Source organism: Pseudophryne corroboree, chromosome 5, assembly GCF_028390025.1.
Source record: "Pseudophryne corroboree isolate aPseCor3 chromosome 5, aPseCor3.hap2, whole genome shotgun sequence".
Classification (NCBI taxonomy): Eukaryota; Metazoa; Chordata; class Amphibia; order Anura; family Myobatrachidae; genus Pseudophryne; species Pseudophryne corroboree.
Genome location: NC_086448.1, coordinates 177,007,760 through 177,030,184, shown reverse-complemented (window position 1 = coordinate 177,030,184; position 22,425 = coordinate 177,007,760). Strand labels below are relative to the sequence as shown.

Here is a 22,425-nt window from a genome sequence, read left to right as displayed (position 1 = left end):
ACAGAGGTTTTGTTTGTCCTGTATGCTCCCAACAAGATTGGGTGTCCTGCTTCCAAGCAGACTATTGCTCGCTGGATCAGAGGTACGATTCAGCAAGCTCATTCTACGGCTGGATTGCCAATACAGATGTCGGTGAAGGCCCATTCTACTAGGAAGGTGGGCTACTCCTGGGCGGCTGCCCGGGGGGTCTCGGCATTACAACTTTGCCGAGCAGCTACTTGGTCAGGGTCAAACACATTTTCAAAATTCTACAAGTTTGACACCTGGGCCGATGAGGACCTAAAGTTTGGTCAATCGGTGCTGCAGGGTCATCCGCACTCTCCCGCCCGTACTGGAGCTTTGGTATAGACCCCATGGTCTTGATGTCGTCCCCAGCATCCTCTAGGACGTATGAGAAAATAGGATTTTGATAACCTACTGGTAAATCCTTTTCTCCTAGTTCGTAGAGGATGCTGGGCGCCCGTCCCAGTGCGTACTTTACCTGCAGTTTAGTTATTACAGTTACACAAGTTGTGTTATCTTGGTTTTTAGCATGTTGCTGCAATTATTTCATGCCTGTTGGCGTGTGTTATGTTGAATGCCATGTGTGCGGCATGGTTGATTGTGTGAGTTGGTAGATACCTCACCACTAGTTACGTAATTTCTTTCCTCGAAATGTCAGTCTCCCTGGGCACAGTTTATACAACTGAGGTCTGGAGGAGGGGCATAGAGGGAGGAGCCAGTTCATACCCAATGAAAAGTCTTAAGAGTGCCCATGTCTCCTGCGGATCCCGTCTATACCCCATGGTCTTGATGTCATTCCCAGCATCCTCTACGGACTAGGAGAAAAGGATTTACCGGTAGGTTATCAAATCCTATTTCTCTAACGTCCTAGTGGATGCTGGGGACTCCGTAAGGACCATGGGGAATAGACGGGCTCCGCAGGATACATGGGCACTTTAAGAAAGAATTTAGATTCTGGTGTGCTGTGGCTCCTCCCTCTATGTCCCTCCTCCAGACCTCAGTTTGAGACTGTGCCCGGACGAGCTTGGTGCTGTTCAGTGAGCTCTCCTGAGCTTGCTGTGAGAAAGTATTTTGTTAGGTTTTTTATTTTCTGGGAGCTCTGCTGGCAACAGACTCCCTGCATCGTGGGACAGAGGGGAGAGAAGCAGCCCTACTCTCTGAAGCTAGGTCCTGCTTCTTAGGCTACTGGACACCATTAGCTCCAGAGGGATCGTAAACAGGATCTCACCCTCGTCGTCCGATCCCAGAGCCGCGCCGCCGTCCCCCTCGCAGAGCCGGAAGACAGAAGCCGGGTGAGTATGAGAAGCAAGAAGACTTCGAAATCGGCGGCAGAAGACTCCATTCTTCACTGAGGTAACGCACAGCACTGCAGCTGTGCGCCATTGCTCCCACACACCTCACATACTCCGGTCACTGTAAGGGTGCAGGGCGCAGGGGGGGGGGCGCCCTGGGCAGCATATGGACCTCTTCTGGCAAAAGTACACATAGATACGGTTGGGCACTGTATATATGTATGAGCCCCAGCCAAGAAAATGTATATTTAAGCGGGACAGAAGCCCGCCGTCGAGGGGGCGGGGCTTCTTCCTCAGCACTCACCTGCGCCATTTTGTCTCCACAGCTCCGCTGAGAGGAAGCTCCCCAGGCTCTCCCCTGCAGATAGACGGTAGAAGAGGGTAAAAAGAGAGGGGGGCACATAATTAGGCGCAAAAATCAATATAAACAGCAGCTACTGGGTTAACATTAAGTTACTGTGTTATTCCTGGGTTTATAGCGCTGGGGTGTGTGCTGGCACACTCTCTCTCTGTCTCTCCAAAGGGCCTTGTGGGGGAATTGTCTTCAGATGAGCATTCCTTGAGTGTGTGGTGTGTCGGTACGTGTGTGTTGACATGCCTGAGGTAAAAGGCTCCCCTAAGGAGGAGATGGAGCAAATGTGTGTGTGAGTGGTGTCTCCGTCGACAACGCCGACACCTGTTTGGATATGGAAATTAAGTGCTAAGGTAAATTTATTGCACAAAAGATTAGAGAACAGACAGGGAATCTACCCATGTCTGTCCCTATGTCGCAGAGACCTTCAGAGTCTCTCAATGATCACTATCCAAAATAATAGACACTGATATCGACACGGAGTCTGACTCCAGTGTCGACTACGATAATGCAAAGTTACAGCCAAAATGGCAGGAAAGTATTCAATATATGATTATTGTTATAAAAAATGTTTTGCATATCACTGATGACTCATCTGTCCCTGACACAAGGGTACACATGTTTAAGGGGAAGAAAGCTGAGGTAAATTTCCCTCCTCTCATGAAGAAAAAGAGCGGGAATCTCCAGACAAGAGACTGCAGTTTCCCACAAAGAATTCTCAGGGAGTATCCTTTCCCACTAGGGCCAGGATACGATGGGAATCTTCCCCTAGGTTGTCACGTTTGCCCAAAAGGTAGCGCTGACTTAACAGCTATCCTCAGGGATCCTGCAGATAGCATGCAGTAAAAGTACTTTGAAGTCCATTTACACACATTCTGGTACACTACTCAGACCGGCGATTGTGTCGGCATGGGTTTATAGCGCTGTAGCAGCGTGGACAGATACCTTATCAGCAGAGATTGAGACCCTAGTATGTGTGTGTATATATATATATATATATATATATATATATTTCCCTCTCGTGGGGGGAAGCCGACAGGGCCGTCGGTGAGGGGACATCTCCTCGAAGTCCAGCTTGTATCCCTGAGACACAATATCTATTGCCCAAGGATCCAACAGGGAGTGAACCCACTTGTGGCTGAAATTTCGAAGGTGTGCCCCCACCGGGCCTAGCTCCGCCTGTGCAGCCCCAGCCACATGCGGTGGATTTTGTAAAGGCCGGGGAGGACTTCTGTTCCTGGGAACTAGCTGTGTTGTGCAGCTCCTTTCCTCTGCCCCTCCCTCTGGCAAGAAAGGACGCACCTCGGACTTTCTTGTTTCTTTGTGATCGAAAGGACTGCATTTGATAATGTCGTGCTTTCCTAGGCTGTGCGGGAATATAAGGCAAAAGATCAGAATTACCAGCCATAGCTCTAGAGACCAGGTCAGAGATCCCTTCTCCACATAATCCTCAGCCTTGTAAGGTAAACCTTCCATATGCCTCTTAAGTCGGCATCACCTGTCCATTGCATGTTCCACAGGACACGTCAAGCAGAAATCGACATAGCGTTGACTCTAGAACCCAGTAGACTAATGTCTCTTTGGGCATGTTTTATATATATATATCTAAGACAGCATCTTTTATATATATATATATATATATCTTTATATATATATACATATAGTGTTAACTGCAATTCACAAATTGTATCTTCAACAGGTGGTGGTCAAGGTTCCCCTCCTTCAACAAGGAGGGGGTTATTATTCGACCATGTTGTAGTCCCGAAACCGGACGGTTCGGTCAGACTCATATTGAATTTAAAATTCCTGAACATATACCTGAAAAGGTTCAAGTTCAAGATGGAATCGCTGAGAGCGGTCGTCGCAAGCCTGGAAGGGGGGGATTTTATGGTGTCTCTGGACATAAAGGATGCATACCTTCATGTCCCCATTTATCCACCTCATCAGGCGTACCTCAGATTTGTGGTACAGGATTGTCATTACCAATTTCAGACGTTGCCGTTTGGTCTCTCCACGGCACCGAGAATATTTACCAAGGTAATGGCGGAAATGATGGTACTCCTGCGGAAGCAAGGGGTCGCAATTATCCCATACTTGGACGAACTCCTCATAAAAGCGGGATCAAGGGAGCAGTTGCTCATCAGCGTAGCACTTTCTCTGGAAGTGTAACGGCAACACGGCTGGATTCTAAATATTCCAAAGTCGCAGTTGGTTCCTACGGCTCGTCTGCCTTTCCTAGGCATGATTCTAGACACAGACCAGAAAAGGGTTTATCTCCCGATATAGAGAGCTCAGGAGCTCATGACACTGGTCAGGAACCTATTAAAACCAAAACAGGTGTCAGTGCATCACTGCACTGGAGTCCTGGGAAGGATGGTGGCGTCATACGAGGCCATTCCCTTCAGCAGGTTCCATGCGAGGACCTTTCAATGGGACTTACTGGACAAGTGGTCCGGATCACATCTTCAGATGCATCGTTTAATCACCCTATCCCACAGGGCCAGGGTGTCTCTCCTGTGGTGGCTACAGAGTGCTCACCTACTCGAGGGCCGCAGATTCGGCATTCAGGACTGGGTCCTGGTGACCACGGATGCAAGCCTCCGAGGGTGGGGAGCAGTCACACAGGGAAGAAATTTCCAAGGTCTGTGGTCAAGTCAGGAGACTTGCCTTCACATCAACATCCTGGAACTAAGGGCCATATACAACGCCCTACGTCAAGCGGAGACCCTGCTTCGCGACCAACCGGTTCTGATTCAGTCAGACAACATCACCGCAGTGGCTCATGTAAACCGACAAGGCGGCACAAGGAGCAGGGAAGCGATGGCGTAAGCCGCCAGAATTCTTCGCTGGGCGGAAAATCACGTAAGCGCACTGTCAGCAGTGTTCATCCCGGGACACGACCTCCACCCGGGAGAGTGGGGAAATCATCAGGAAGTCTTCGCACAGACTGCATGTCGGTGGGAACTTCTACAGGTGGACATGATGGCATCCCGCCTCAACAAAAAACTACAGAGGTATTGCGCCAGGTCAAGAGACCCTCAGGCGATAGCTGTAGATGCACTGGTGACACCGTGGGTGTTCCAGTCGGTCTATGTATTTCCTCCTCTTCCTCTCATACCCAAGGTGCTGAGAATAATAAGATAAAGAGGAGTGAGAACGATACTCATTGTTCCAGATTGGCCACGAAGGACTTGGTATCCAGATCTGCAAGAAATGCTCACAGAGGAACCGTGGCCTCTTCCTCTAAGACAGGACTGGTTGCAACAGGGGCCCTGTCTGTTCCAAGACTTACCGCAGCTGCGTTTGACGGCATGGCGGTTGAACGCCATATCCTAGCGGAGAAAGGCATTCCGGAGGAGGTCATTCCTACGCTGATAAAGGCTAGGAAGGAAGTGACAGCTCAACATTATCACCGTATATGGCGAAAATATGTTGCTTGTGAGGCCAGGAATGCCCCTACAGAGGAATTCCAGCTGGGCCGTTTCCTTCACTTCCTACAGTCAGGAGTGAATTTGGGCCTAAAATTGGGTTCCATTAAGGTCCAGATTTCAGCCCTATCCATTTTCTTTCAAAAGGAGTTGACTTCTCTAGCTGACGTTCAGACGTTTGTAAAGGGAGTGCTGCATATTCAGCCCCCTTTTGTGCCTCCAGTGGCACCTTGGGATCTTAACGTGGTGTTGAGTTTCCTGAAATCCCACTGGTTTGAACCACTCAAAACGGTGGAGTTGAAATATCTCACGTGGAAGGTGGTCATGCTATTAGCCTTGGCTTCGGTTAGGCGTGTGTCAGAGTTGTCGGCTTTGTCACATAAAAGCCCCTATCTGGTTTTCCATGCGGATAGAGCAGATTTGCGGACCCGTCCACAATTTCTGCCGAAAGTGGTTTCATCCTTTCATATAAACCAACCTATTGTGGTGCCTGTGGCTACTACTGACTTGGAGGATTCCGAGTTGCTTGATGTGGTCAGGGCTTTGAAGGTTTATGTAGCCAGAATGGCTAGGATCAGGAAAACAGAGTCTTTGTTTATCTTGTATGCTTCCAACAAGCTTGGTGCTCCTGCTTCAAAGCAAACTATTGCTCGCTGGATCTGTAACACGATTCAGCAGGCTCATTCTGCGGCTGGATTGCCGCTGCCAAAATCAGTTAAGGCCCATTCCACTAGGAAGGTGGGCTCTTCTTGGGCGGCTGCCCGAGGGGTCTCGGCATTACAGCTTTGCCGAGCGGCTACTTGGTCAGGTTCAAACACTTTTGCAAAGTTCTACAAGTTTGATACCCTGGCTGAGGAGGACCTTGTGTTTGCTCAATCGGTGCTGCAGAGTCATCCGCACTCTCCCGCCCGTTTGGGAGCTTTGGTATAATCCCCATGGTCCTTACGGAGTCCCCAGCATCCACTAGGACGTTAGAGAAAATAAGATTTTACTTACTGGTAAATCTATTTCTCGTAGTCCGTAGTGGATGCTGGACGCCCGTCCAAAGTGCGGACTTCTTCTGCAATGCTTGTATATAGTTATTGCTTCAATAAGGGTTAATGTTATGGTTGCATCAGGGTTGGACCTGTTGCTCTTTTGTTGTTCATACTGTTGACTGGGTATGTTTATCTCAAGTTATACGGTGTGATTGGTGTGGCTGGTATGAATCTTGCCCTGGATTACCAAAATCCTTTCCTTGTACTGTCAGCTCTTCCGGGCACAGTTTCTCTAACTGAGGTCTGGAGGAGGGACATAGAGGGAGGAGCCAGAGCACACCAGAATCTAAATTCTTTCTTAAAGTGCCCATGTCTCCTGCGGAGCCCGTCTATTCCCCATGGTCCTTACGGAGTCCCCAGCATCCACTACGGACTACGAGAAATAGATTTACCGGTAAGTAAAATCTTATTTTTCTGGGGCTAAAATAAAAAAGCATAAAATATTTGTTTAAAATATCAATATAAATTGCATACAGAAACACACAAAAACATCTGTACTAACACCTGCCGTTACAGAATGAATTGATTAATTATGCACTTATGTAATATGAGTATTTTTGATCGTTCATTCACCCTGTTGCTAGCTCTCATGGTTGCCATTTGGCCTAATCCACTGTGTCTCTCCGCCCCATCCCTCATAGTTCTCATGCCCTCCTGTGTCTCTCCAGAATCACTGCCCCCCCGCCGGTTGCTCAAGACTCATGCCCCCCTCTGTTTCTCTCCAATCTGATGTATTGCCACTGTGCCTCTCCAGCCTCATACCCTGCCCCTGTGTCCATCCAGCATCATGCCATGCCCAAGTGTCTCTCCAGCCTCGTGCCCCTTCCCCGTGCCTCTTCAGCTTCATGTCTCTCCAGCCTCATGTCTCTCCAGCCTCATAACTTGCCATCTCTCTGCAGCCCTAATTCCCTCTCACGTCTCTGCAGCCCTGCGAGTCCCCCTGCAGAAAACCCTGCCTCATGTTTGGGCATATTGCAGAAATGCTTAGTTCAATTAATCAATTAATTATACATTGGCAGGTATTCATACAATAACTCGTGGTTTTGCATGTGATTTATATTTTGATGTTTTTAACATATTTTTTACTTTATTATATTTCTGTCTGTATACAAGAAGCCCCCTTGTTGTTATGTCGAAAAGCAGACACCAATTTATCAGTATTACCAGCACAGTAAAATCAATTACTTGTATGTTTTCCAGTACGAGACAGGTAAGTGCATCCTGCACAAGATTACTAAGTAGAATAAAGTTAATACTGTGCTGATGGATAGCAGTAATAGTGGGCTCCAATGCTTACACTGACATTTCTTAGAGACTTTTGAGTGCAATACATTTTTAAAACGGACCTGTACTTACCTTGAAACAAATGTGCTAATGTTTGTTTTTGTTTTCCTATCTGTTTTTAGATCTTTGGGAATTCTACCTACCCTATTTATATTCCTGTATTTCACTTATGGGATGCCTGTTATTACTCTGTAAGTACTGCCTGTAAAGGAAGTTACTTCATTTTAAAAGACAGTAAATGTTTCATTTAAGCCTTCAACTCATAAATAATATTATACAAGGACTCTGGTATTCAGGAGAAAAATGTCTTACCGTAACTGTAACTAGATAGCGGTCCATCAATGAAGTCCTTTTACGAAAGGGATGTGGTTAATTTTCCAGCAGTCAGATCTCGGCGTTCAGGATACCGACGCCGGAATCCCGACAGCCGGGGAAATGCCGGCGGTCGGAATCCCGACCCAAACCCGGTATTCCCACTCGTGTGGTGGTCCACGCCACACCCAAGGGGGAGTATAATATTGTGGCACATTCGCTGCCGGTATTCCAGCTGTCAGTCTCCTGCCCGCCCGTAAATCATACCGAGCCCATAAGAAATCCCTGCTCTGTCCTTCGAATAAAAAAAATTCTCAAATATTCACAATAGAGTCCCGAAAGAAATCCTTCTTTTATTTTCTCCTTTGTGCCAGAATCATATTTGAGTTACATGCAATAAAGAGAATAAAATATATAGGGGTCTATTCATGAAGAAGTGAGCCAGTGGAGAAGTTGCCCATGGCAACCAATTAGCATTGAAGTAACATTTATAATTTTCATACTATAAAATTATGCTGAGCAGCTGATTGGTTGCCATGGGCAACTTCTCCACTGGCTCACTTCTCCACTCTTTTCACTCCTTTATGAATAGACCCCATAGTATAACACTGCTAATGATTGCACAAAAATTATTTTAATTTGTCCTAAAAATAATAAAGGCAATGAAATATGTTTGTTAAAATTGATTCTACCAGATGCGAAGGATTAGAGAGCACATCTAAAAAATGGTCAAAGGGTCCTTTAATCTATAAAACAAGTACCCCCTCCTTCTCCCGGACAGTGCCCAAATTGTCAGTCTATACTCAGCGTCATAACGCGTTTCAATAGGATTATCTTTGGCCTTTTCTAAAGAAAAGGACTCACTTTTTAAGTTTTATCACTACAGGTATTTAATTCATATATACAGTATATATAAACAATCGAACCTGGTTAAGTGGGATCTCAAGGGACATCACGTTTAGTATCACTTAAAAGGTGTCTCATCTATCCAGGTTCAAGAAGTGCTTGTCTCACTTATAGAGGTTCTCACTTATGCAGGTTCAAACAGTACTTGTTTGAACCTAAATGATAAATAAAAATATGTACATTATGTATTCTTAAAAAAAAAAATATTTGCAAACAAACATTATGTATTACAAACAAAACAATTCAAATCAAGTTGTGAGTCACACTCAAGCTGTATAAAATAGTCTAAAGTGTACAGGGCCGGTGGTGTGGTAGAGTTATGTACACACCAGAAAAATACCCTGACAATATAGCAGACTTGCCTACTTTTGAAAAAGCATTTCAGGAAGATTGTGAAAGTAACACCTGTCAGCGCGGACGTGTACTGCTACATTTGAGAGGCGTGTCATGAAAATTACTTCCATCCCAATGTAAATAAGCCCCAAAGTTAGTAATCTACTTGTTGAAGAAAGACACTGATATTTTTCAGGATTTGTTTGTGTATTGTGTTTTACAAGAGGTTCCATATACTGTAAGTGGCCACGAGAAACCATATTTAAAATACATGTAGCCATGAAGGTCATTGTGCCTTTTAACCAATGCAGGGAAATGGCACTGATGATCCCATTTGAATGTATGTAAAGTATTTCTGATCTCTATTGTCTGTATGTCATGGTGACACATCAGCGCTGCAGCTCCATCACCTCCCAAGCGGCGTCGCATACTCCCGCTGGCTCAGGTTCCGGGTACTTGCGGCGGAGATACTCCAGCTTTAGGCACATGGTCGCAGTCACTCTGCTGGTTCGCGTGGCTGCTACGGGGAGGAGGTAAGAGGGTCCCCCAGGCGGGACCCGTCATTAAATAGCGTTCCGTCCGCGACCTAGAGAGCTGGTTCGCGGTGCTGGCCTGGACACTGTCACTAAGCAGGGACACCACTAGACCACCAGGGCATATTGAGTACACGTTGGGTGTACTAACACCCCATTTAATAAATCCAGCATAGGGGAGTCCGCGCTTGACCTGTAGCCCTTCCCCTGGCCCAGGGCGCCATTTACTGCAGATTTTCCTGCCCTGGAGCTGCCTCACACTCTCCCTCACTCCCTGCCTGAAACGCTGGGTGCCGTCTTATAAGCATAGTTGCGGCTCGTCTCTGGGACTGCAGGGCAAGGTCTCTGTCACGCTCGGCGTAAGTTGGGGTTTCCAACAACCGAGTTTTGGCTGAAGGGACAGCTACCTGTGAGAAGAGTAAATGAGGTGGCTGAATGTAATTCCTCCTCATGGGGTGGAAGCCAACCTAAGTGTTATCGTTGGCCGTAGGGAGAAAAGGAGGACTTCGTAGGAAGATAACTGTAGTTTTAATGAATAATCAGGCTGTACACGAATATTGGACAAATAGAAGAAACTGGAAGAATTAGAGTCTATGGTTAAATGACTTGAAGAGTGAAGCTGAAGAACTCCGGTAAAGAAGAACTGAAGACTGTTGTTTGTGATTGAAAGACAAGGCTGAAGAACTTGGACTTTGAAGAAATGAAGACGTCTGCGGGAACCGCCGTTAGCACCTGGAGCTCCTCTATGACCTAGGACCCCGTGAGCGCTTCCACAAGTGCCAACGGACTTAGACAGCAGGACTGCAGCAGCGTTTAGGTAATCGATGGATGAGAGCAACCAGGACCAGGGAACCAGAAGTAACCTGGGAGCACAGAGCTAGAGAACCTTTCACAAGGAGGTAACTTGAAGCACTGGCACTCTCCCTCTGAGCCAGCCCCCTTTTGTAAGGGGAGAACACGCAGGATTGGCTGGACACAGATTGATAACTTCATTGGTAATGCTCTGGTCTCCAACATGGCTGCCCCCAGCACAGGAGACATACTTAGCTGTTAGCACACAGCTTTAGCCAGCTTCTGTCTCTGACCAACTACACTGTGTCACCACTAGAGGACCTTACCGCAGCGATCCCCGCTGCAGCGCAGGCTCTCCAGACTCCCGGCCCTTGGCAGCCGCACATCCGTCCGGGAGGACCCGCCGCCGCGCCAGCCAGCAGGACGGTAACACGCGGGAGTCAGTACCCCCCCTTTTTAGGGTGGGCTCTGAACACCCTTGTGCTTTCATCGGATTCTTGGTATGAAAGGCTCGGACTAATCTTGGAGCGTGGACGTCCTCTTCAGAAACCCAGTACCTTTTCTCCGGTCCATATCCCTTCCAATCAATAAGATATTGGAGACGACCATATCTTTTACGACAATAAAGGATCCTATGACCTTCAAATTCTTCTCCTTGAGCAGCTTGCACCTTGGGAGGTCTAGGGAGCGCAGCCCGAAAACTGTTAAGTATGAGAGGCTTCAGTAAGGAGATGGTGAAATGCATTTGGGATCTTCAAGTACGGAGGCAACGTCACTTTGTATGCTACTGGATTCAATACTTTTTCAATAGGATATGGACCAATGAATCTGGGGGCAAATTTCTTGGAAGGGACCTTGAATCTTAAGTTTCGAGTAGAAATCCAGACTTGGGGGCCAATTCAGTAAGGTTAGCAAATTCTGCTAATCAGCAGAATTTGCTAACCATTAGCACGCATGCTGGGCAAGGCCGCCCAGCATGCTGACTGGCGACTCCACCGCTGCTTCAAGCAGAAATTGTGAACAGCACGCAATTTCTGCTTGTTAGCAGAAATTAAGGATGACTCCTGCCGGTCCAGCTTAGCTGCGGCCGCAGGAGTCCCGACGCCATTTTTGCTGTTGCAGCCGCTGCGGCCACACCCCCGACATGCCCCCGTTCGCGTGTACCAGCCCACCGTTTGGGCTGGCACGCCCCCGCAACGCTCCGTTTCCACCCAGAAAATGAAGTGTTCCCGCCCCCCTCCTGCCCCGTGACCGCTTCTGCCTGATTGACAGGCAGAGGCAATCGTATTTTCTCTTACGTCCTAGAGGATGCTGGGGACTCCAAAAGGACCATGGGGTATAGACGGGATCCGCAGGAGCTTGGGCACACTAAAAAGACTTAATCTGGGTGTGAACTGGCTTCTCTCTCTATGCCCCTCCTCCAGACCTCAGTTAGACTTTGTGCCCAGGAGTGACTGGATGCACACTAGGGGGAGCTCTACTGAGTTTCTCTAGAAAAGACTTTATGTTAGGTTTTTTATTTTCAGGGAGACCTGCTGGCTACAGGCTCCCTGCAGCGTGGGAGTAAGGGGAGAGAAGCAGACCTACTTCTTCTCAGTTAAGGGCTCTGCTTCTCGGCTACTGGACACCATTAGCTCCAGAGGGTTCGATCACTTGGTGCGCCTAGCTGCTTGTTCCCGGAGCCACGCCGTCGCCCCCTCACAGAAGCCAGAAGACAGAAGTCGGGTGAGTATGAGAAGATCAGAAGACTTCAGGACGGCAGAAGACTTCAGTAAAGGTACAGCACAGCGGTAACGCTGTGCTCCATGCTCCCACACACATCACCAACGGTTTTCACTGGGTGCAGGGCGCTGGGGGGGGCGCCCTGGGCAGCATGTTACTGGAGTTTGTTGGGCGGCTTAAAAATTGTAGGTGCCTCTGCACCGTTTACAGACCCCCGCCGGCATGGGGGGGCGCCCTGGGCAGCATGTTACTGGAGTTTGTTGGGCGGCTTAAAGATTGTAGGTGCCTCGGCACCGTTTACAGACCCCCGCCGGCATCTTTTTTCAGATTTAAAATTGGCGGGCCGAAGTGCTCCGGGAAGGGGGCGGAGCCTCTTTCCGCAGCTCACGGGCGCCATTTTCCCTACAACACGTGGCTGAGGGATAGACGCTGCCAGGACCTCCACGCTTCTCTCCCAAGTAACGGGGGGCATTTTCAGAGGGGGGCTGCAGTGTGGTGCTTAATATTAACATAAGGCAGCGCTGGGTACATATATCGTTTCTTGCGATATATGGGCGCTGGGGTGTGAGCTGGCATACTCCCTCTGTGTCCTCTATCTGGGCTTTATTGTGGGCCTGTCACCTAGCTGGGACGTTCTGTGTGTTGTGGTGTGTCGGTACTACGTGTCGGCATGTCTGAGGCTGAAGGTTATTCACCGGAGGAGGTTATTGGGGGAGCGGATGCGGGGCTAGAGTTGGAACTGTCGACGCAGCCGACACCTGATTTGCTAGCATTGCTCAGTACGATAAATTCAAATGTAGCTTCCTAAGTCTGAGTCACAGACGCAGGTGTGGAAAAAGTCCATGGAAAAGCCTTTGTCTCAGGTACAGACCCCATCCGGGTCGCAAAAGAGGCCATTTACTATAGTGGTAGATACTGATACCGACACGGACTCTGATTCCGAGGTCGATTTCACTGAGACAGCTTTACATCCACGGTTAGTTAAGAGTATTCAGTACATGATTGTGGCTATAAAAGATGTTTTACACATTTCTGATGAACCTGCGGTACAGGAAACAAGGATTTGCTTGTTCAAGGGAAAAAAACCTGAGGTGAAGTTTCCCCCCTCTCATGAAATGAATACTCTTTGTGACAAGGCTTGGGAGTCGCCGGATAAGAAATGGCAGATTCCCAAGAGGATTTACATGGCGTATCCTTTCCCCTCTGATGACAGGGAAAAATGGGAGGCATCTCCAACTGTTGACAAAGCTCTATCTCGTTTGTCTAAGAAGGTGGCACTTCCGTCTCCTGACACGGCAGCTCTCAAACTGGAGACGTCTCTGAAGTCCATTTTCGCTAATTCGGGTGCATTGCTCAGACCCGCTGTTGCGTCGGTATGGGTGAGTAGTGCTATTGCTAAATGGGCTGAGAATTTAGCTAATAATATGGATACTCTTGATAAAGATAATGTCCTTTTAACTCTCGGTTATATGAAGGACGCTGCAGATTACATAAAGGATGCGGCAAGGGACGTCTGTCTCTTGGGTTCAAGAACCAATGCCATGTCGATATCAGCCAGGAGGGCGCTGTGGATCCATCAATGGAACGCTGATGCCGACTCCAAGAGGGCTATGGAAGCGCTACCCTTCAAAGGTACTGTCTTGTTTGGGGACGGCTTGGCTGACCTGGTCTCGACCGCGACTGCGGGTAAGTCCTCTTTTCTTATGTTCCCACACAACAGAAAAAGGCACCACATCAGCAAATGCAGTCCTTTCATCACAATAATACAGGCGTGGAAAAGGTTCGTCCTTCCTCGCTTCAAAGGGTAGAGGAAGGGGAAGAAAACCTCCTGCAGGCTCAGGCGCCCAGGACCAAAAGTCCTCCCCTGCTGCTACCAAGTCTACCGCATGACGCTGGGGCTTCCCTGGGGGAGTCTACGAATATTCAGTCAGGTCTGAATTCAATCAGGCCTGGATCCTTGGGTACTAGAGATCGTGTCTCAGGGATACAAACTGGAGTTTCAGGAGATGCCCCCTCACCGGTTCTTCGTTTCGGCATTACCAGTAGTTCTTCCGGACAGGGAGGTGGTGCTAGCAGCGATTCAAAAACTGTGTCTACAGAGGGTCATTATTCCCGTTCCCTCGTCCCAGCGGGGGAAGGGTTTCTACTCGAGCCTCTTTGTTGTGCCGAAACCGGACGGTTCGGTCAGACCAATTCTAAATCTAAAATCCCTCAATCCATACTTGAAAGATGGAATCCCTTCGAGCGGTGATTGCCAGCCTGGAAGGGGGGGATTTTATGGAGTCAGTCGACATCAGGGATGCCTACTTACATGTCCCGATATATCCTTCACATCAGGCCTTTTTCAGGTTTGCGATACAGGATTCTCATTACCAATTTCAGACGTTGCCGTTTGGGCTTTCCACGGCTCCGAGGATTTTCACCAAAGTCATGGCGGAAATGATGGTTCTCCTTCGCAAACAAGGGGTTACAATTATCCAGTACTTGGACGATCTCCTGATAAAGGCGAGGTCCAAGGAACGGTTGCTGAGAAGTGTAGAGTTGTCGAGTTGTCACTGTCGGTTCTGCGACAGCACGGTTGGGTGCTCAATTTGCCAAAATCCCAGTTGATTCCGACCACTCGGCTTCTTTTTCTGGGCATGATTCTGGACACGGAATTACAGAAGGTATTTCTTCCAGAAGAAAAGGCTCTGGAACTGCAGACGATGGTCAGGGAACATCTGAGGCCGACGAGTGTGTCGATCCATCAATGTACTCGGGTTCTGGGGAAGATGGTTGCGGCGTACGAAGCCATCCCATTCGGCAGGTTTCACGCCCGGGTGTTTCAGTGGGACTTGCTGAACAAATGGTCCGGGTCTCACCTGCACATTCACTGGAAGATAAGTTTATCTGCCAGAGCCAGAATTTCTCTCCTGTGGTGGTGACAAGGTCATCACCTCCTAGGGGGACGCCGATTCGGTATCCAGGATTGGGTACTTCTAACAACAGATGCAAGTCTCCGGGGCTGGGGCGCAGTCACCCAAGGAAGAAACTTCCAGGGGAAATGATCGCTTCAGGAAGCCTGTCTCCACATAAATGTTCTCGAGTTAAGAGCCATTTAAAACGGCCTGCTGCAAGCAAGAAGCCTTCTTCAGGGTCGACCTGTCAACATCACAGCGGTGGCGCATATAAACCGTCAAGGCGGAACGAGGAGCAGAGCGGCAATGGCGGAGTCCACAAGAATCCTTCGCTGGGCAGAACAACACGTGTGCGCCCTGTCAGCAGTCTTCCTACTGGGAGTGGACAACTGGGAAGCAGATTTCCTCAGCAGACACAATCTCCATCCGGGAGAGTGAGCTCTTCACCAAGAGGTATTTGCAGAGGTGACAAGACGCTGGGGAATTCCGTTGATCGACATGATGGCGTCTCGTCTCAACAAGAAGCTCCCGAGGTATTGTTCCAGGTCAAGGGACCCCCAAGCCACTGCAGTGGACGCCCTGGTGTCTCCGTGGGTGTTCCAGTCGGTGTATGTGTTCCCTCCACTTCCTCTCATTCCAAAGGTACTGGGGATCATTCGACGAGCAAGGGTACAGGCGATTCTCGTCGTTCCGGACTGGCCACGGAGGGCCTGGTACCCGGATCTTCAGGACTTACTGGTGGAAGATCCGTGGCCGCTTCCTCTAAGAGAGGATCTGTTGTTGCAGGGGCCATGCGTGTTTCCAGACTTACCGCGGCTGCGTTAGACGGCGTGGAGGTTGAGCGCCAGATCTTAGCTAGTAAGGGTATTCCCAGGGAGGTCATTCCAACTCTCATTAAGGCTAGGAAGGAGGTTACGGCGAAACATTATCACCGTATTTGGAGAAAGTATGTTTCCTGGTGTGAGTCTAAAATGGCTCCTGCGGAAGATTTTCACTTGGGTCGTTTTCTCCACTTTTTACTGGCGGGGGTAGATGCAGGCCTGAAATTGGGTTCCATCAAAGTGCAGATTTCGGCTTTGTCTATTTTCTTTCAAAAAGAGTTAGCTGCCCTCCCAGAGGTTCAGACTTTTGTGAAAGGAGTAATGCATATCAATCCTCCGTTTGTACCTCCTGTAGCTCCATGGGACCTTGATGTGGTCTTACGGTTTCTCATGTCTTCCTGGTTTGAACCTTTGCGTAAGGTTGAGTTGAAGTTTCTCACTTGGAAGGTAGTTATGCTTTTGGCGCTGGCGTCTGCCAGGCGGGTGTCAGAGTTGGCGGCTTTATCTCATAAGAGCCCGTACTTGATTTTTCATTCGGATAGGGCGGAATTGAGGACTCGTCAACAATTTCTGCCGAAGGTGGTTTCTTCATTTCACATTAACCAACCTATTGTGGTTCCGGTGGCTACGGAAGCGGTGGCGATTCCAAAATCTCTGGATGTTGTAAGAGCGTTGCAGATCTACGTCACTAGGACAGCCGTTGCTAGGAAGACTGAGGCGTTGTTTGTCTTGTATGCTGCCAACAAGATTGGTCATCCTGCTTCAAAACAGACTATTGCACGCTGGATTTGTAGTACGATCCAGCAGGCTCATTCTTCAGTCGGACTACTGGTGCCGAAGTCGGTGAAAGCCCATTCTACTAGGAAAGTGGGCTCATCTTGGGCGGCTGCCCGAGGCGTTTCGGCGTTACAACTTTGCCGAGCAGCTACTTGGTCGGGTTCTAACACGTTTGCTAAGTTCTATAAGTTTGATACCCTGGCCGATGAGGACCTGGCGTTTGCTCAGTCGGTGCTGCAGAGTCGTCCGCACTCTCCCGCCCGTTCTGGAGCTTTGGTATAATCCCCATGGTCCTTTTGGAGTCCCCAGCATCCTCTAGGACGTAAGAGAAAATAGGATTTTGGTACTTACCGATAAATCCTTTTCTCCTAGTCCGTAGAGGATGCTGGGCGCCCGTCCCGGTGCGGACTATTACTTGCAGTGTTTTCTTGCTGGTTAAATTAGTTTATACACGGGTTGTGTATTGTTTTGTTTCAGCTTGTTGCTGGTGTTAATGCATACTGTTATCTGGTTTAAAGTTACTCCGGTTGTACGGTATGTTTGTGGTGTGGGCCGGTCGGTTTGTAGCCCTTAGTTTAAACAAAAATCTTTTCCTTGAAATGTCCGTCTCTCCTGGGCACAGTTCCTATAACTGAGGTCTGGAGGAGGGGCATAGAGGGAGGAGCCAGTTCACACCCAGATTAAGTCTTTCTAGTTTGCCCAAGCTCCTGCGGATCCCGTCTATACCCCATAGTCCTTTTGGAGTCCCCAGCATCCTCTACCGACTAGGAGAAAAGGATTTATCGGTAAGTACCAAAATCCTATTTTCTGCGGCCCACCGCAGAAAATGCGGGCGCATGTGCAATAGGGCCTGCTGCGCATGCGCCCGCAGCCCCACAGCAAAAATTTCGTACGAATCGCTACTTGTGATTTATACTGAATTTGCCCCTTCATCACCCACTTTGAGACTAGGGACAGCCTTCCATTTTCGATCTGCAAAAATATTGTATTTATTGGATGTTTTAAGCAGAGCCTCATGAACTTGTTTCCACATCTTAGTGAATTGCTGAAGGGCTACCTCTGCGGCAGGTACTTCGAGAGCTGGAAGAGATTGGAAAACAGGAACATCTGGATGAAGTCCATAATTCACATAAAAGGGTGTGGAATGGGTAGCGGAATGGTAGAGATTATTGTGAGCAAATTCAGAAAATGGAAGATAGTCCAGCCAATCATCCTGAGAAAAAGACATGAAGAGTTGTAGAAAAGTCTCTAGGGGGTCATTCCGAGTTGATCGTAGCTAAATTTAGCAGAGCTACGATCATTCACACTGACATGCGGGGGATGCCCAGCACAGGGCTAGTCCGCCCCGCATGCGCAGTTCCGACCTGATCGCTGCGAGAAACTGCAGCAAGCGATCTGGTCGGAATGACCCCCTAAGTCTTTGTTCACTCTCTGTCTGACCATCCTATTGGGGATGGTATGCAGAGGAGAAACTTAATTCCATTCCAAGAGCTGAACTCCGTGCTCTCCAGAATTTAGCCACAAATTGAGGCCCTCGATCGGAAACTATCTCTTGTGGATGTCCATGTAACTGGATGATGTTTGATATGAACAATTTTGATAGTTGTGGAGCGGTTGTAAGACCTGTGAGTGGGACAAAGTGTGCCATTTTGGAAAATCGGTCCACAATGACCCAAATGGTGTTTCGTCTTCTGGAGACAGGTAGGTCAGTTATAAAATCCATAGAGATGTGTGTCCAGAGTTTTTGTGGAACCGATAGCGGATGAAGAAGACCCGATGGTGATCCTCTTGGACTTTTATGTTGGGCGCACTTTGGGTAGGCAGCTATGAATTCCAAAACATCCGTCTTCAGATGAGGCCACCAATAGGAGCGTTGGATGAACTTAAGAGTCTTGAGGCTACCTGCGTGTCCCATACACGGTGAGGTATGAGCCCACGTGAGCAGTCTTTTTCGGAGTTCTGGTGTAACAAAGGTTTTTCCCGGTGTAGGAAGCGAAGTAGTACGAGTTGCAGCAAAGGAGGCAGGATCTAGGATGAATTGTCTGTCCGGAAGATCTGTGGACTCATCTGAACTCAATGAACAAGAGAGCGCATTTGCTTTCCGATTAAGAGACCCTGGACGATAACTGAGCTTGAATGAAAAATGGGAGAAGAACAGTGCCCACCTGGCTTGCCATGGGTTTAAACATCGGGCGGTCTGAAGATATATAAGATTTTTGTGATCCGTGGTTACTGAGATTGGGTGCTGAGCTCCTTCCAGCAAGTACCTCCACTCTTCAAAAGCAAGTTTTATGGCAAGCAATTCTTGTTCTCCAATGGCGTAGTTTTTTTCTGCCGGAGAAAATCTTTGGGAAAAATAAATACAAGGATGAGCTTTCTGATTCTCGAAGTACTGGGATAAGACGGCCCCCACTCTTACTGAAGAAGTATCCACCTCCACCTGAAAAGGATGACTGAGATCAGGTTGCCGAAGGATAGGAGCAGACATGAAGGCCTCTTTTAGAATGAAAAGGCTTTTAGTGCCTCAGGTGGCCAAGCTGCAGAATTAGACCCTTTTCTTGTTAGTGCTGTAATTGGGGCAATGATGCAGGAATAATCTTTAATTAACTTCCTATAGAAATTGACGAAGCCTAAAAAACGCTGGATTCCCTTCAGAGTGGTAGGAAGGGTCCAATCTCTGATTGCTTGGACCTTGGCAGGATCCATCTGTAATTCCCTCCCGGAAATGATGTAACCTAAGAAAGGGATGGAGGGAACCTCAAACGTGCACTTCTCCAGTTTACAAAAGAGTCGATTTTCCCTTAGACGTCTCAAGACTTCTCTGACCTGTTCCCGATGGACTTTCAGATCTTTGGAAAATATTAGAATATCGTCCAGATACACAACCAGGCACTTATAGAGGAGATCTCGGAATAATTTGTTGACATAATTCTGGAAGACTGCTGGAGCATTGCATAAGCCAAAGGGCATCACCAGACATTCGTAATGCCCGTCGCGAGTATTGAACGCAGTCTTCCACTCGTCTCCTGTGCGAATGCGTATAAGGTTATAAGCTCCACGCAGGTCCAATTTGGTGAAAATGGTAGCCCACTTTACTCGGTCAAATAGTTTGGGAATCAAGGGCAAGGGGTATCTGTTCCTAACTGTAACTTCGTTGAGGCCTGTCACGAACCGGTCTCTCACCTTTGCGGGTTCTGGGGTTCATCCGTTGCCAGTGCGGTTGCTCGCGGTGCTGTGCGCCCGTGTGGGGACGCGGCGTGATCAGTGGCACAGGTATTGCAGAGTCTGGGAACTGGGAGTGCGGGGACCAAATGGCCTAAGGCACTGCGGTGTGTCTGCTGTATAGGAGGTGGCCATGTTGGAGACCAAATAGGTAATACAGAGCACTTGTGAAAACACCTGTGGGCAGATGTAAGCCAATCCCGTGCTTGTGCTGCCTTTAAGTAGGCTGGGATTATGTTACTCTGGGCCAGTGCTTTGTTGTATCAATGCTGTGCTCTAGCTCTGAGCTCTCTCCGTGTATTCCTGTGTGATTCCCGTGGTCCAGATATCGCCTCCGTTCCCAGAGGCCCGTCTGCAACCTTCACTGCTAAAGATCCACCGGCTCCCCGCTGTGCTGTCAGTTAATCACGCACTTACTGGTAACAATTGGATTCCCAGAGTCTTGCATGAGGAAACCCTGTCTGCCTGCTTTCAACCATACAGAGTTTGGAGGATTCCACTAACTTCAGCTGTTCGTTTGTTCTGCTCTGCATTTAACCCGTTCATCACTTATATCATCTGCTACAGTCTCACAGTGATCTCCGGAACTCGCAAGTAACCCAATTTAGTACTTTTACTTTCTACGTTGCCATTACAAGGATAATTCTTCACAGTCTCTCAGTTACCTCTCAAAACTTCATTGCAAATCCTCAGTTATTTCTTCATGTCTGCATTACCCAGTTAAACACATTCTACAGTTCAGCATCAAAGCTTGTTTATATTTGGACAATTTAACATTTATTCTCCAGCCTGTTTTAAACGCAATTCCATGAACATTTCTTTTATTTTTTCTTTAAGATGTATCCTGCATATTATTTCTATTATTCATGCAATACGTCAGTATACTATGGTGATTAATAACTTGCCATTTACCACTTTACTGAATTGTTATTTTCAATAAATATATGAAACGGAACTTTCTTCGTCCTCCCTGCTTTCTTCATACCCCAGCACCTACACCTGTAGTTGGTCCCGGGTTAACGGATTCACAAAAACACCCGGACCTGACAGTAAGCACTGGCCACATGGATCCGTCAAGTGACCTATTCGCAGGAGGCGGTGCTACGTCAGATATCCTTTCCCGTCTGGAAAACCAGGAGTCTATACAGACACAAATAGTGCAGTTTATGCAAACTATGGCAGACCGTTTAGAGACTCTTCATACGGCTATTAAAACGTCTCAAGTCCAGATTCCAACTCCGGTTGTCCCAGTTACCACTACAGCTTCTCCTGTGACGCTGCCTACGTCCCGCTTGCAGTTACCCTCTCCGAGTAAGTTTGACGGAACTCCAAAACTTTGCAGAGGATTCCTGAATCAATGCGAGATCCAGTTCGAACTGTTGTCCGCCAGTTTCCCATCAGCTCGTTGTAAGGTTGCATATATTATTGCCCTCCTCTCCGGTCTGGCTCTGGAGTGGGCATCACCATTATGGGAAAGAGGTGATCCTATCCTCTCTAATTACAAGGAGTTCGTATCATCCTTCCGGAGAATCTTTGACGAACCAGGCAGGACCACCTCAGCATCTTTGGAGATTCTCCGTCTACGTCAAAGTTTACGTCCTGTCAGTCAATATATTATTCAGTTTCGCACGTTGTCTTCAGAGTTAAACTGCAATGAGAAGGCCCTGATCGCCGCGTTTTGGAATGGACTTTCAGAGAGAATCAAGGATGATTTAACTATCCGGGATGTGCCAACTAAACTGGATGAATTGATTTCTCTCTGTAACAAACTTGACCTACGCTACAGGGAGCGAAGTTTAGAGAAATCCAGGGCAGAGCGATCCAGTCCACGTTATCATCCTAGGCCTCGACAAGATTCTTCATCACAGTCTCCGGTAACGACAGAAGAACCTATGCAGATTGGGCGCTCTCGCCTCACAGAGGAGGAACGACTTCGTCGTCGACAGGGTAACCTCTGCATGTACTGTGGGTCCTCCGAACATTTAGTTAAATTCTGCAAACTCCGACCGGGAAACTCTCGCTCCTAGCTTATTCAAGAGAGGTTAAGCTAGGAGTTACTTTAGAATCACGTTCTGGGAAAGAGCCGACCTTGTCTATTCAATTAGAAGTTCCAAGTTCTACAGTGAAAGTTTCAGCTCTCCTAGATTCCGGGGCAGCCGAGAACTTCATCTCCTCAGCCTTTGTCTTACGGTCTAAAGTTCAAACCATGCCTCTGGAAGCAGCAGTTGCTGTTACAGCAGTGGATGGAAGTCGAATTACAGATGGTATAATTACTCATCGAACCGTATGTCTCAAGATGAAAGTTGGTGTGCTCCATTCCGAATACGTCTCCTTCTACGTGATTCCCAAAGCCTCTCAAGATGTGATACTTGGTTTACCTTGGCTGCAGAAACATAATCCTCAACTTAATTGGCAAACCATGGAAGTCCTTTCGTGGGGTAAATCTTGTACCAAGGACTGTTTAGCCTCAATTGTACCTCTCCGGTCAATTAGCCTTCCCGGCCTACCTCCGGTGTATCAATCCTTTGCGGATGTTTTCAGTAAACAAGCAGCAGACTCTCTAACTCCTCATCGCGAATGGGACTGCCCAATCGTCCTGGTTCCGGGTAAAACCCCTCCTAGGGGACGAATTTATCCGCTATCCATCCCAGAGACGCAAGCTATGTCTGATTATATACAGGAAAATCTAATCAAAGGATTTATCAGACCATCTT

General features: G+C 48.0%; 1 protein-coding gene across 4 annotated transcripts in view; it reads left to right on the top strand.

Moving 5' to 3' along the window:
* The window catches only part of LMBR1 (limb development membrane protein 1), a 592,458-nt gene that overhangs the window by 307,292 nt on the left and 262,741 nt on the right, over nt 1–22,425 (top strand). For all 4 annotated transcript variants that reach the window (XM_063921898.1, XM_063921896.1, XM_063921899.1 and 1 more), the window contains one exon: nt 7,519–7,587. In XM_063921898.1, the coding sequence (XP_063777968.1) occupies nt 7,519–7,587 (69 nt within the window). The remainder of the gene's footprint in view (nt 1–7,518; nt 7,588–22,425) is intronic.